This window comes from Coregonus lavaretus, assembly GCF_964263955.1.
Source record: "Coregonus lavaretus genome assembly, contig: HAP1_SCAFFOLD_600, whole genome shotgun sequence".
In the NCBI taxonomy this organism is placed as follows: domain Eukaryota; kingdom Metazoa; phylum Chordata; class Actinopteri; order Salmoniformes; family Salmonidae; genus Coregonus; species Coregonus lavaretus.
This window is the reverse complement of record NW_028159712.1, coordinates 94657-109014: the sequence shown is the minus strand read 5'-3', so window position 1 is coordinate 109014 and position 14358 is coordinate 94657. Positions and strand designations below refer to the sequence as shown.

The following is a 14358-nucleotide window of genomic DNA, read 5'->3' as shown; positions in this document are numbered from 1 at the left end:
TCTCTCTCTCTCTCTCTCTCTCTCTCTCTCTCTCTCTCTCTCTCTCTCTCTCTCTCTCTCTCTCTCTCTCTCTCTCTCTCTCCCTCTCTCCCAGACATCTCAGGGGGTGCAGCCTAAGCGGTTTAAGACCCTCCAAGAGCTGGTCCTGTTGTACCTCCAGCCCAGCCAGGGACTGGTCAGCACTCTACTGTACCCTGTAGACAGAGAGGAGAGCATCCCAGAGGACAGGGACTACTCAGGTATCCATCTCTCTGTCTGTCTCTCTCTCTGTCTCTCTCGCTCCATCTCTCTCTTTATTTGTCTTTCTGTCTCTAATTGGTCAGATGGGGAAGATGAGAAGCCGCCCCTTCCTCCTCGTTCCGCCTCCACCTCCACACCACCTACAGGCTCTCCCCAGAGACAACCCACTGACAGGTACAGCACACACACACACGCACATACACACAAACACAATTTTGCGTGACCTGGTTAAAAATCCTGGCCCTGGCGCTAGTAAAGGGTGGGTCTGATCTACCTGTTTAATTAGATCAACTGATCCTGGTTGTAGAGATTCAGTGAATCTGTACAGGGCCTAGCTTAGAACAACCCTCAAGAAGCCTCCCCCTCCCCCCTCCCCCTCTCTTCTCTCTTTTTCCTCCTCTCTTGAAATCCTGAGATATGATGTGGGGGGGGGGGACTAGTCCATTGCAAAATCATGATCTAGTGGACCGTGACTCATACCCAAACTCCACAGGAACAGTGCGTGTAGTTTGTCTTGCTTAGACAGTGAGTCAGCAGCAGTCTGATCCCGAGGAAGTCTGCGACTTTGGAAAGTTGTTGTTGTCATGTCTTCTTCAGTGTTCTATACTCACAACAAAGGCCAATCCCCCTCTGCCCCCCAGGGTCTCTGTGGCATATCCAGAGGGTTTAAGACCCATGTCTGTTCTATTGACACGGATTGTGATGTTGTTCCGTCCTAACTTAGCGCCCCTGCTGCTAACGGCCTGAGCACCATTTCCCATGAGTACCTGAAGGGAAGCTACGCTCTGGACCTGGAAGCTGTCAAACAGGGAGCCAGCTCTCTTCCCCACCTCAACAAGACACTGGTGTCCTCCTGCAAACGCCTCAACGGGTGAGACACACACACACACACAACTCTCTCACTTTCTCTCGGTGACACATGTACACACACTCAAAATCCTATGTTGTGTGTGTGTGTGTGTGTGTGTGTGTGTGTGTGTGTAGGGAGGTGGATAAGGTTCTGTCTGGGCTGGAGATCCTGTCCAAGGTGTTTGACCAACAGAGTTCCTTCATGGTGTCCAGGATGATACAGCAGGTACTCTGCCTTTTCTGTCTTATTTTTTCATGTGTGTGTTTGTGTGGTGAGGTAAAATGTCTCTGGAAAGCACAGGAAGCTTAGACATGCCGCACCTTGGTTTCCTCCTGAACACACACACACACAATGCTCCTGAGTGCACTGGGGGTCATGAGGAAAGAGGTATTTGCCTCCCAGAGAGAAACAACTAGAGTTCCTGGAGACAGCTGCGCTTGAGAGAGTCACGCTGTAATCATACACACACATATAGTCTTAAAGGGCCAGACCTCCTTTCCCCTCAAACGTTCCTCATGTGATGGAACAACACACCATGGGCTCACGTCTGCATAGCATCTAGTGTGTTTGTGTGTGTGTGTGTGTATGTGTGTGTATGTGTGTGTATGTGTGTGTGTATGTGTGTGTGTGTGTGTGTGTGTGTGTGTGTGTGTGTGTGTGTGTGTGTGTGTGTGTGTGTGTGTGTGTGTGTGTGTGTGTGTGTGTGTGTGTGTGTGTGTGTGTGTGTGTGAGTGTGTGTGTGTGTTGTAACTGTCTGTTTTCTTCTGTAGTCTGTGAATATGGGTGGAGATCAGGAGTTGGAGAATCTGGTTACTAAACTGGCTATCCTCAAAGACCTACTGTCTTCTATAGAGAAGAAGGTAAGCCTGCATGCACACACACACACACACACACACACTCACACTCACACGCACACACACACACACACACACACACTTACACACACACACACACACACACACTCACACACAGACACACACAAACAGACACTTACACACTCACACTTACACACTCACCTCCTGAGTGGCGCAGTGGTCTAAGGCACTGCATCGCAGTGCTAACTGTGCCACTAGAGATCCTGGTTCGAATCCAGGCTCTGTCGCAGCCGGCCGCGACCGGAGACTCATGGCGGCGCACAATTGGCCCAGCGTCGTCCAGGGTAGGGGAGGGAATGGCCGGCAGGGATGTAGCTCAGTTGATAGAGCATGGCGTTTGCAACGCCAGGGTTGTGGGTTCGATTCCCACGGTGGGGCAGTATAAAAAAAAAAAAAAAAAAAAAAAAAAAAAAAAAAAAAAATTATAATAATTAATAATAAGAATGTATTCACTAACTGTAAGTCGCTCTGGATAAGAGCGTCTGCTAAATGACTAAAATGTAAATGTAAATTATGTAAATTTACACACTTACACACACACACACACACACACAGCTGTTAGTGAGTGTGTTTAGTTAACCTCCTCCCTCTGATGAATAGTCTGCCATGAGGGGCGACGGGTGGCGGCTGTAGCCCAGTGGGTGTGCTCTGAGCTGGGGTAAAGAGAGAGGACCCCCCCACCCTCCATAGAAATATTATCTAATAGTCATTCTATTTCTATGTCCCCCCTCCCCTCCGGGGAGGGAGAATATGGGAGGGGGAGGGAGAATATGGGAGGGGGAGGGAGAATGGGGGAGGGAGAAGATGGGAGAGGGAGGGAGAAGATGGGAGAGGGAGGGAGAAGATGGGAGGGGGAGGGAGAAGATGGGAGAGGGAGGGAGAAGATGGGAGAGGGAGGGAGAAGATGGGAGGGGGAGGGAGAAGATGGGAGAGGGAGGGGGAGGGAGGAGATGGGAGGGGGAGGGAGAAGATGGGAGGGAGGGGGAGGGAGAACATGGGAATGGGAGGGAGAAGAGGGGAGGGAGAAGATGGGAGAGGGAAGGGGAGGGAGGAGATGGGAGGGGGAGGGAGAAGATGGGAGGGAGGAGATGGGAGAGGGAGGGGGAGGGAGAACATGGGAGGGGGAGGGAGAAGATGGGAGAGGGAGGGAGAAGATGGGAGAAGGAGGGGGAGGGAGAAGATGGGAGGGAGAAGATGGGAGAGGGAGGGAGGGAGGGAGAAGATGGGAGAGGGAGGGAGAAGATGGGAGGGGGAGGGAGAAGATGGGAGGGGGAGGGAGAAGATGGAGGGGGAGGGGGGAGAAGATGGGAAGGAGGAGATGGGAGAGGGAGGGGAGGGAGAAGATGGGAGAGGGAGGGAGAAAATGGGAGATGGAGGGGGAGGGAGAACATGGGAGGGAGGAGATGGGAGAGGGAGGTGGAGGGAGAAGATGGGATGGGGGAGGGGGAGAGAAAATGGGAGGGAGGAGATGGGAGAGGGAGGGGGAGGGGGAGGGAGAACATGGGAGAGGGAGGGAGAAGATGGGAGGGAGGAGATGGGAGAGGGAGGGGGAGGGAGAACATGGGAGGGGGAGGGAGAATATGGGAGAAGATGGGAGAGGGAGGGAGAAGATGGGAGAGGGAGGGGGAGGAAGAAGATGGGAGGGGGAGGGAGAAGATGGGAGGGGGAGGGAGAACATGGGAGGGGGAGGGAGAACATGGGAGGGGGAGGGAGAACATGGGAGGGGGAGGGAGAAGATTGGAGAGGGAGGGGAGGACTGAAGAGAGGGAAGAAGTATCAGTGACATCACAACCAGGAAGTCAGGAAAGCAGTAGAAATGTTTCTAATTACACACCTTATACTGGTTGTTCAGGTTTCTAATTAGACACCTTATACTGGTTGTTCAGGTTTGTAATTACACACCTTATACTGGTTGTTCAGGTTTCTAATTACACACCTTATACTGGTTGTTCAGGTTTCTAATTACACACCTTATACTGGTTGTTCAGGTTTCTAATTACACACCTTATACTGGTTGTTCAGGTTTCTAATTACACACCTTATACTGGTGGTTCAGGTTTCTTAACCCTGTAGCTAATGTAACCCCCCGGTCCCTCTCTCTTTCCCTCTCTCTGTCCCTCTCTAGGCTCTGAAAGCTGTGCAGGATATGAGTTGGTCCACTCTCTCCTCTCCTCCTCTCACACGCCACAGCAAAACCATCCCCGTACAGGCCTTTGAGGTACATGCACACACACACACACTTTGAGATATACCCCTCCCCCTCCCCTGTCCCATTGGTCCACAGGCTGACCAATCAGTGGGTGTGGCTCGGAATTCCTAGATTCTCCAGGAAGTGGTGTTATGCCCTGGGAGCCAGTCAGATAAATGAACAGTTCTGTCTGTTCTGTGACATCATGGATGTCATGGCTGTGGTCCTACCTCCCTCTCTCAGGATGTGATGGTTAGATGACTGATGTGACCAGAGTGTAGATACTAGAGCCCTCAACGCTGTGCTCAGTGCAGCTGATAACTACTGAGTGGGTATGATGGAAGGATAATCACTATCAGTAACCAGGAAGTGGACACCTCAGCTAGCTAGCGCTCTAGAGATGTAAACGCAATGGCTGCCTGTGGTCATGGTCCATTTCAATTCACTATGTTCAGGACATAGGCATTTGAATTCCGTTTCAGGAATTGAAAATGGAAACCTTCCGTAATTAACTGAATTTAAATGGAACTCTTTATAAACACGCACTCTAGCTGAGTTGACCAATGAGCCTGCTGAACGTGATCCAAATTCAATACGTTACCATGTTTAATCACTCTACACCCAGATTAACATCACTGGATGTGTTACGTGTTTATGAAGTTAGAAACAGCTGGATTTGAGAATCTGAACGTCCATTGGTCATAGCTCATATGGAGCTGAACATTGATTGACTCAATGATTGGTTTTCCACTCCCAGCCATGAAATCCACTCTGAGAGACAGTGGCCGTGTTCGAGAGCATCAAATCCGTGATGCATTGTGGGTAAATTGTGATTTACTGACTGATCTATAAACAACAATCAGTAGTTATTTATGATAAAAGGTGATTTGTAGTCGCCTGCACTGTCGGTTGTGATGTGGAGCACGCCCAATAGCTATATCTCTGTCTGACCACACTAGACTGTGGAGGCAGCAGACACAGATTAACAATCAGTCACCTCCACTCCCCTGTGTGGTTTATACAGTGGTTGAGGGGATACGTCAGATGGTTTCACATCCACTGTGTGCGTGTGTGTGTGTGCGTGCGTGTGCATGCATGTGTGTGTGTGCTTCATGACCTCCTTTCTAGACACTTCCTGTTTGCAGGAGAAGAAGTGTGTTGTGCTCATGGGTGAGATGTGGGGGGGGCTGGGGTGTTCCTCATAAAACCGCTATGTCAGATTCACCGCAGACAGAGCAACGGCTGTTTCAAACCTCCATCTAGACAGAGCTATACTGTAACTGTACTGACCTAATAATAATAATAATAATAATAATCTGTGACGTTGATGTATTTTATTGTTATATTTGTTATATGTATCGTTATATTTATTGTTTTATTGATACTAAAAGATCTAGGATACATTCCACTGAGAACCCAGATTAGATTGTTTTCATGGAATGCTTGGTGCCAACATGGAGGATAGTATAGTGAACTTGTGGCGCTGACTGTGCATCGACCCACTGACTCCCCCTGGTGGTGACACCTGTAGTATTAAAGCTCTTATTTCACACTGAAGAAGCTGTAGTTTATTATGTGGATAAAAAATTCTGGTTTTGTCCTGTCTGTCTCTGTGTCTGTCTATGTGTGTGTGTCTGTCCGTCCGTCCGTCTGTCTGTTTGTAACCCCTCTGTCCCTTCTGTCTGTCTGTCCCTCCAGGTGAAGTTGGATGTGAACCTGGCAGACCTGACTAAGATAGGGAAGAGTCAGAAGCACAGTCTGTCTGTGGACGTGGAGGGAGGGAGGCTAGTGGTGATGAAGAGGTTGAAGGATAACCAGGAGGACTGGAACACCTTCACACACCACAGGAGTGAGGACACACAGTCACAGACACACACACCACAAGAGTGAGGACACACAGTCACACACACACACACCACAAGAGTGAGGACACACAGTCACACACACACACCACAAGAGTGAGGACACACAGACACACACACACACACCACAAGAGTGAGGACACACAGTCACAGACACACACTACAAGAGTGAGGACACACAGTCACACACACACACCACAAGAGTGAGGACACACAGTCACAGACACACACTACAAGAGTGAGGACACACACACACACCACAAGAGTGAGGACACACAGTCACAGACACACACTACAAGAGTGAGGACACACAGACACACACACACCACAAGAGTGAGGACACACAGACACACACACACACACCACAAGAGTGAGGACACACAGACACACACACACACACACCACAAGAGTGAGGACACACAGTCACAGACACACACTACAAGAGTGAGGACACAGTCACAGACACACACACACACCACAAGAGTGAGGACACACAGTCACACACACACACCACAAGAGTGAGGACACACAGACACACACACACACCACAAGAGTGAGGACACACAGACACACACTACAAGAGTGAGGACACACAGTCACAGACACACACTACAAGAGTGAGGACACACAGACACACACACACACCACAAGAGTGAGGACACACAGACACACACACACACCACAAGAGTGAGGACACACAGACACACACTACAAGAGTGAGGACACACAGTCACAGACACACACTACAAGAGTGAGGACACACAGTCATAGACACACACTACAAGAGTGAGGACACACAGACATAGACACACACTACAAGAGTGAGGACACACAGACACACACACACACTACAAGAGTGAGGACACACAGACACACACACACACTACAAGAGTGAGGACACACAGACACACACACACACTACAAGAGTGAGGACACACAGACACACACACACACTACAAGAGTGAGGACACACAGACACACACACACACCACAAGAGTGAGGACACACAAACACACACACACACCACAAGAGTGAGGACACACAGACACACACACACACCACAAGAGTGAGGACACACAGTCACAGACACACACTACAAGAGTGAGGACACACAGTCACAGACACACACACACACCACAAGAGTGAGGACACACAAACACACACACACACCACAAGAGTGAGGACACACAGACACACACACACACCACAAGAGTGAGGACACACAGTCACAGACACACACTACAAGAGTGAGGACACAGTCACAGACACACACCACAAGAGTGAGGACACACAGACACACACACCACAAGAGTGAGGACACACAGTCACAGACACCCACTACAATAGTGAGGACACACAGTCACAGACACACACCACAAGAGTGATGACACACAGTCACAGACACACACTACAAGAGTGAGGACACACACACACACCACAAGAGTGAGGACACACAGTCACAGACACACACTACAAGAGTGAGGACACACAGACACACACACACCACAAGAGTGAGGACACACAGTCACAGACGCACACCTCAAGAGTGAGGACACACAGACACACACACACACACACACACACACACCACAAGAGTGAGGACACACAGTCACAGACACACACACACACCACAAGAGTGAGGACACACAGTCACAGACACACACACACCACAAGAGTGAGGACACACAGTCACACACACACACACACCACAAGAGTGAGGACAGTCACAGACACAAACACACCACAAGAGTGAGGACACACAGTCACAGACACACACACACCACAAGAGTGAGGACACACAGTCACAGACACACACTACAAGAGTGAGGACACACAGTCACAGACACACACACACACACCACAAGAGTGAGGACACAGTCACACACACACACCACAAGAGTGAGGACAGTCACAGACACACACACACACCACAAGAGTGAGGACAGTCACAGACACACACACACCACAAGAGTGAGGACACAGACACACACACCACAAGAGTGAGGACACACAGACAGACACACACACACGACTAAAGTTAGGACACACAGTCACGCACACGACTAAAGTGAGGAGACACACACTCCTTCTCTCACACTCGTTCTTTCTCTTCCTGTTTCTGTCCCTCAGTCCGTCAGCTGATAAAGTCTCAGCGTGTTCAGAACAAGCTGGGCATCGTGTTTGAGAAGGAAAAGGAGAAGAGCCAGAGGAAAGACTTCATCTTCACCAGCGCTAAGGTACGCACACTAGGAAGCATGCATATATACTGTATATTCTAGTAAATGTTTGTTTGCAGATTCACACTATGGTTTATCTCTCTCGCACACACACATTGTACTAAAGGCTGTGAAGAAATAAACACTTTGGCTGTGAATCAAGCCATTAAATGTCTATTAGCCCCATGTTGCATCCTACACAGAGCTGTACTGTGTGAATCCTCATCTTCATTAAAGCGTCAATCAGCAGTTGAAACAATAACCAAGCGCCCTACCCGCCACTGTTTCGCTGAAAGCTGAGGATAGAGAAATATAACCACTCTAAAATTCATAGACAGAGCTATGGATGCAAGGACTGACCATCCATGATATCAGAATTAGTTTTTTTGTAATTTTTACCCCCTTTTTCTCCACAATTAGTGTGATTACGATCTTGTCTCATCGCTGCAACACCCCAACGGGCTCGGGAGAGGCGAAGGTCGAGTCATGCGTCCTCCGAAACATGACCTGCCAAGCCGCGCTTCTTAACACCCGCTCGCTTAACCCAGATGCGCCAATGTGTCGGAGGAAACACCGTTCAACTGATGACCGAAGTCAGCCTGCAGGCGCCAGGCCCGCCACAAGGAGTCGCTAGAGCGCGATGAGCCAAGGAAAGCCCTCCCGGCTAAACCTGGACGACGCTGGGCCAATTGTGTGCTGCCCTATGGGACTCCCGGTCACGGCCGATTGTGTGCCGCCCTATGGGACTCCCGGTCACGGCCGATTGTGTGCCGCCCTATGGGACTCCCGGTCACGGCCGATTGTGACTCAGGCTGTAGTGACGCCGCAACACTGCGATGCAGTGCCTTAGACCGCTGCGCCACTCGGGAGGCCCAAAATGAGTTCTGACCATGTTGAGGCTGTACATTATTTGTTTACAAACATTGGAGTAAAACAAGCTTATATTTGGGATTCTGATGGGGAACGACAGTTGAACTAAGCTGCTGAAGCATATAAGTTACATTCTTCAAGAAACAATGGATAAATATCATTAGTTTAGTCCAAACATGGATGTAGATACTGCAGATTACCCCTTTAAACCCAAACGAAGTCCACCTGTCTGTGCCTTGATCAGCACCTGGGAGCGAACACATTAAGCAATAGGACAATTACACAGCAACAAAGTGATGCTGAACAAAGTGATGCCAAACAAGAACCAATGATTGCAAAGTTAAACAAACCATACAACTCTATGCACAAGGACTACATTTAACAACTTCCACTGAAAAATAAAAACACATTTACTTGAACAGAGGAGATGCAAAGCCCGGTAACAGAATTCCAGTTTGTGCTGTTGGTGCCATCATTCTGTTACCAAATTTTGCATCTGCACTGTTCTTCAAGTAAATGTGTTTTCAGCATCACTCTTATCGTGGAATTGCCCAATACCAAACCTAAGAATATACAGTCCACCACGTCCTCCATTACACACTGTGGCAGACCAGGGGATTTGATCAAGATGTTTACACAGATCAGACACAAGTGTGATACCTCAATTTCAAGGTGTTTATTTAAACCAATAAAGAAAAAGAAAAGAAACAGGTCTCCTCTTCCGGGTCACCGCCTTCTGGGCTCCGGGGAACGCTGTCTCCTCTGGGGTAGAACACAGAGCCCCTCGGTTCTATCAGACCGTGAGGACGTCTGTCCAGTAGCAACCTCTCACTACCTCCAACCCTCCCATGTGCTGCCCTCCTGGCAGCTTTATGGGCCCTGTACGGCTGGTGAGCAATCAGCCCCTTGATTACTCACCAGCCTCAATCAGCCCCAATTAGTCCTGGCCAGAGGACCCGTCGAGACCTGGCACGTCCAGAAGAGGGAGACACCGCCACGTGATGTAGACGCCGTCTGTCACCAGGCCTCGATGAGTCTCCCCCTGGTGGCTTGTCCGCGGTACACCACAACACACACACACACACACACACTCTCACACTAACTGTACACTGTGCGTGTTGTCAGAAGCGGGAGGCTTTTTGTCAGCTGCTGCAGCTGATGAAGAACAAACATTCCAACCAGGACGAGCCAGACATGATCTCCATCTTCATAGGGACCTGGAACATGGGTGAGCACACACACACACACACACACACACACACACACACACAATACATGCTAAAGATCACCTTAAAATAAAATAAAAATGAAGAGAATATTCCATTAGGTCTAGAACTCATCTCAACCGTAGACCAATTTTGATGTCTGGAAAACTCTGACAAACATTGATTGTGGAGTGAACTATCGCTTGAATTGTCTAATTGTCGTGTGTGTGTGTGTGTGTGTGTGTGTGTGTGTGTGTGTGTGTGTGTGTGTGTGTAGGCTCTGTGCCCTCCCCCAAGGCGGTGGGTTCCTGGCTGTTGTGTCGGGGGCTGGGGAAGACGCTGGATGAGATGACCGTAACCATTCCTCATGACCTCTACGTGTTCGGAACGCAGGAGAACTCTGTGTGTGACCGTGAGTGGGTCGACTCACTCCGCACCGCACTCAAAGAACACACAGAGCTGGATTACAAACCGGTGAGAGAGAGAGGGAGGCGGAATGGGGCTCTGGTCAATAGTAATCCACTACATGGGGAATAAGGTGTTGTTAGGGATTGTCCCGTTGGGGAATAGGGTGTTGTTAGGGATTGTCCCGTTGGGGAATAAGGTGTTGTTAGGGATTGTTCCGTTGGGGAATAAGATGTTGTTAGGGATTGTCCCGTTGGGGAATAAGATGTTGTTAGGGATTGTCCCGTTGGGGAATAAGATGTTGTTAGGGATTGTCCCGTTGGGGAATAAGATATTGTTAGGGATTGTCCTGTTGAGGAATAAGGTGTTGTTAGGGATTGTCCCGTTAGTCTAAATTAGCCTGATCTGAGAAGCGGCATGGCAGAATGGTTGGGTTTACTCCTGAGGTTAACTTCAATGTTATGCTGTTTTGCTCTCCTGGGTTCTAGATTGCAGTCCAGACTCTGTGGAACATTAAGATAGCGGTGCTGGTGAAACCAGAACATGAGAACCGCATCAGTCATGTGGGAGTGTCCAGTGTTAAAACGGGCATTGCTAATACGCTGGGTAAGACCGCTCTCTCTCACACCAACACACACACACACACAGTTACAAACAATTCACTATATTCATGCTGTATGTTTGTCCTTTCTTGTTTCTAGGTAACAAAGGGGCAGTGGGCGTGTCTTTCATGTTTAATGGAACTTCCTTCGGCTTTGTGAACTGTCACCTGACATCAGGCAACGAAAAGATTGGCAGGTACGCACACACACACACTCCTCTTCTGCAATCAAATGTAAAATTATATCATTGGGTAATGTATCATTATGTGAAGTTTGACAGGACTCCATATTTGCACCAAACTCGCCCTATGGCCATAAGTGGTGTACTTACCAGGGGATAGGGTACTATTTGAGATGCAGCCCTTGCCTTAAACTGCTCACCACCCTTCCCCTTCAACCCTTCCCTGACCCCTGACCCCTGCAGGAGGAACCAGAACTACCTGGATATCCTGCGGCTGCTCTCTCTAGGAGATAAACAACTGAGCTCCTTTGACATCTCTTTACGCTTCACACACCTCTTCTGGTTGGGAGACCTCAACTACAGGCTGGACATGGACATACAGGTACCCTGACACACACACACACACACACACACACAGAGTGACACATGCACACACACACAAACGCACACACGTAAACCCATGCACAAACACACACGCATGGACGCACACACACACACACGGCGACACATGCACACACAGACACACACACACAGAGACAGCTGCACACACACACATGGACCATTGCACACCCTCTCTCTCTCTCTCTCTCTCTCTCTCAGGAGATCCTGAACTACATCAACAGGAAAGAGTTTGATCCTCTGCTGAAGGTGGACCAGCTCAACCTGGAGAGAGAGAAGAACAAGGTGTTCCTGCGCTTCGGTCAGTCACACACACACACACACACACACACACACACACACACACACACACACTCCTTCCCCTCATTCGCTATGCACTCTACTGTATTCTGTGAAAGACTTTGTTGAAAGTCCTTTGTTGTAATGTGTGTTTGTGTATACTCTGTTACAGCGGAGGAGGAGATATCGTACCCACCCACCTATCGTTATGAACGCGGCTCTAGGGACACATACGTGTGGCAGAAACAGAAGGCCACAGGGGTACGTACACACGTACTCCCTTTTTGGGGAGTAAACATTTATTCGCATACAAAATCCTATTTTCCCAAACCCTAACTCCTTGAAGTGGCAATCAGCAGTAGAAACCATAAAGCGTATTCCCCGCCCCTGTTTCGGTAAAAAGCTGAGGGATGGGGCTGGAGAAATGTAACCACTCTCAAATTCATAGACGGAGCTATGGATGCAAGGACTGACCATCCATGATATCAAAATTATAGTTTTAACCATGTTTTGAGGCTATATAGTGTTTGTTTACGTGTACTTTGTTTACAAACATTGGAGTAAAACAAGCTTATATTTTGGGTTCTGAGGGTTACGACATTTGAACTATACTCATGAGGCATTTATAAGTTATTCTTCAAGAATCAATGGTTACATATCAATAAAGTCCAAAAATGGATGTAGCAACTTCTGATTGCCCCTTTAAGCCTAAAATAGCATTTTAACAAATTCAGGACATAAAAAAAGTCCTGACTTTTCAAAAATGGTCTTGTTTTCTTACCTTGTCAGGACATTGTGGTGACTTGTTAGGACATTGTGGTGACTCGTCAGGACATTGTGGTGACTCGTCAGGACATTGTGGTGACTCGTCAGGACATTGTGGTGACTCGTCAGGACATTGGGGTGACTCGTCAGGACATTGGGGTGACTCGTCAGGACATTGGGATGACTCGTCAGGACATTGTGGTGACTCGTCAGGACATTGTGGTGACTCGTCAGGACATTGTGGTGACTTGTTTGTCAGGACATTGGGATGACTCGTCAGGACATTGTGGTGACTCGTCAGGACATTGTGGTGACTTGTTTGTCAGGACATTGTAGTGACTTGTTTGTCAGGACATTGTGGTGACTTGTCAAGACATTGTGGTGACTTGTCAGGACATTGTGGTGACTTGTCAGGACATTGTGGTCCTGATAAGGTGGGAAACACACACAAATACACTCCGGCTCAGATGGAGAGATCTCTGTTCACTCACATCTCTTCTTCCTCCTTCTCTCTCGCTCCCCCTCTCCCTTCCTTCCTTCCTTCCTCCCTCCCTCCCTCCCTCCCTCCCTCCCTCCCTCTCTCTCTCTCTCCCTCCTACTCTCTCTCCCTGTCTCTCTCGCCCTCCCTCCCTCTCGCTCTGTCGCCCCTCCCTCCCTCTCTCTCCCTCCCATCCTCCCTCTGTCTCTCTCTCTCCCTCCCACTCTCTCTCCCTGTCTCTCTCGCCCTCCCTCCCTCTCGCTCTGTCGCCCCTCCCTCCCTCCCTCCCTCTCTCTCCCTCCCACTCTCTCTCTCTCCCTCCCACTCTCTCCATCTCTCTCTCGGTCTCTCCCTCTCTCTCTCTCCCTCTCCCTCCCTCTCTCTCTCCATCCCTCAGATGAGGACTAATGTCCCCTCTTGGTGTGACAGGATCCTGTGGAAGTCTTACCCTGAGACTCACATTGTTTGTAACTCCTATGGTGAGACCCTGCATCTTCAACAACTCTGTCCAGCTATTTACTGTATTACAATATTGAACACCTGACGTTCTGTTTCAGTTACCTTATACCCCTAGTGCTGGCGTTTAGCACATAATGTGATGAAATCATGTTTCCCTCTCAGGCTGTACAGATGACATGGTGACAAGTGACCACTCCCCAGTGTTTGGTACGTTTGAGGTGGGGGTCACCTCGCAGTTCGTCTCCAAGAAAGGTACGGCCACTCGCTATGACGACCACATAAGGGTTTTTTAATCAGCTCACTATAACCCAAGGGTTTTTAACATTGTTGTCACGGTTCAGACAGACGACCAGAGGACCACAATTGCGTCACACCAGAAAGTTTATTAAAACTTAAGGGAAAAGGGAAGTAGGGAGTGAATGAAGGCTCCAGGGGTAACAGGGATCCCGTCCAATGTGCTGGGTCTGTGCCCCCCCCAGTGGCA

The 14358-nt window shown here is 49.1% G+C and overlaps 1 protein-coding gene across 1 annotated transcript in view; it reads left to right on the top strand.

Annotated features, from left to right (window-relative positions):
• Positions 1–14358, top strand: part of inppl1a (inositol polyphosphate phosphatase-like 1a) — a 59151-nt gene that overhangs the window by 24339 nt on the left and 20454 nt on the right. The window contains exons 3-19 of the mRNA XM_084196877.1: positions 95–239; positions 324–414; positions 965–1111; positions 1225–1315; positions 1861–1950; positions 4091–4183; positions 5852–6002; positions 8146–8252; positions 10227–10329; positions 10584–10780; positions 11200–11317; positions 11413–11509; positions 11738–11876; positions 12095–12194; positions 12345–12433; positions 13813–13894; positions 14037–14126. Coding sequence (XP_084053003.1) covers positions 95–239; positions 324–414; positions 965–1111; positions 1225–1315; positions 1861–1950; positions 4091–4183; positions 5852–6002; positions 8146–8252; positions 10227–10329; positions 10584–10780; positions 11200–11317; positions 11413–11509; positions 11738–11876; positions 12095–12194; positions 12345–12433; positions 13813–13894; positions 14037–14126 — 1930 coding nt within the window. The remainder of the gene's footprint in view (positions 1–94; positions 240–323; positions 415–964; positions 1112–1224; positions 1316–1860; positions 1951–4090; positions 4184–5851; positions 6003–8145; positions 8253–10226; positions 10330–10583; positions 10781–11199; positions 11318–11412; positions 11510–11737; positions 11877–12094; positions 12195–12344; positions 12434–13812; positions 13895–14036; positions 14127–14358) is intronic.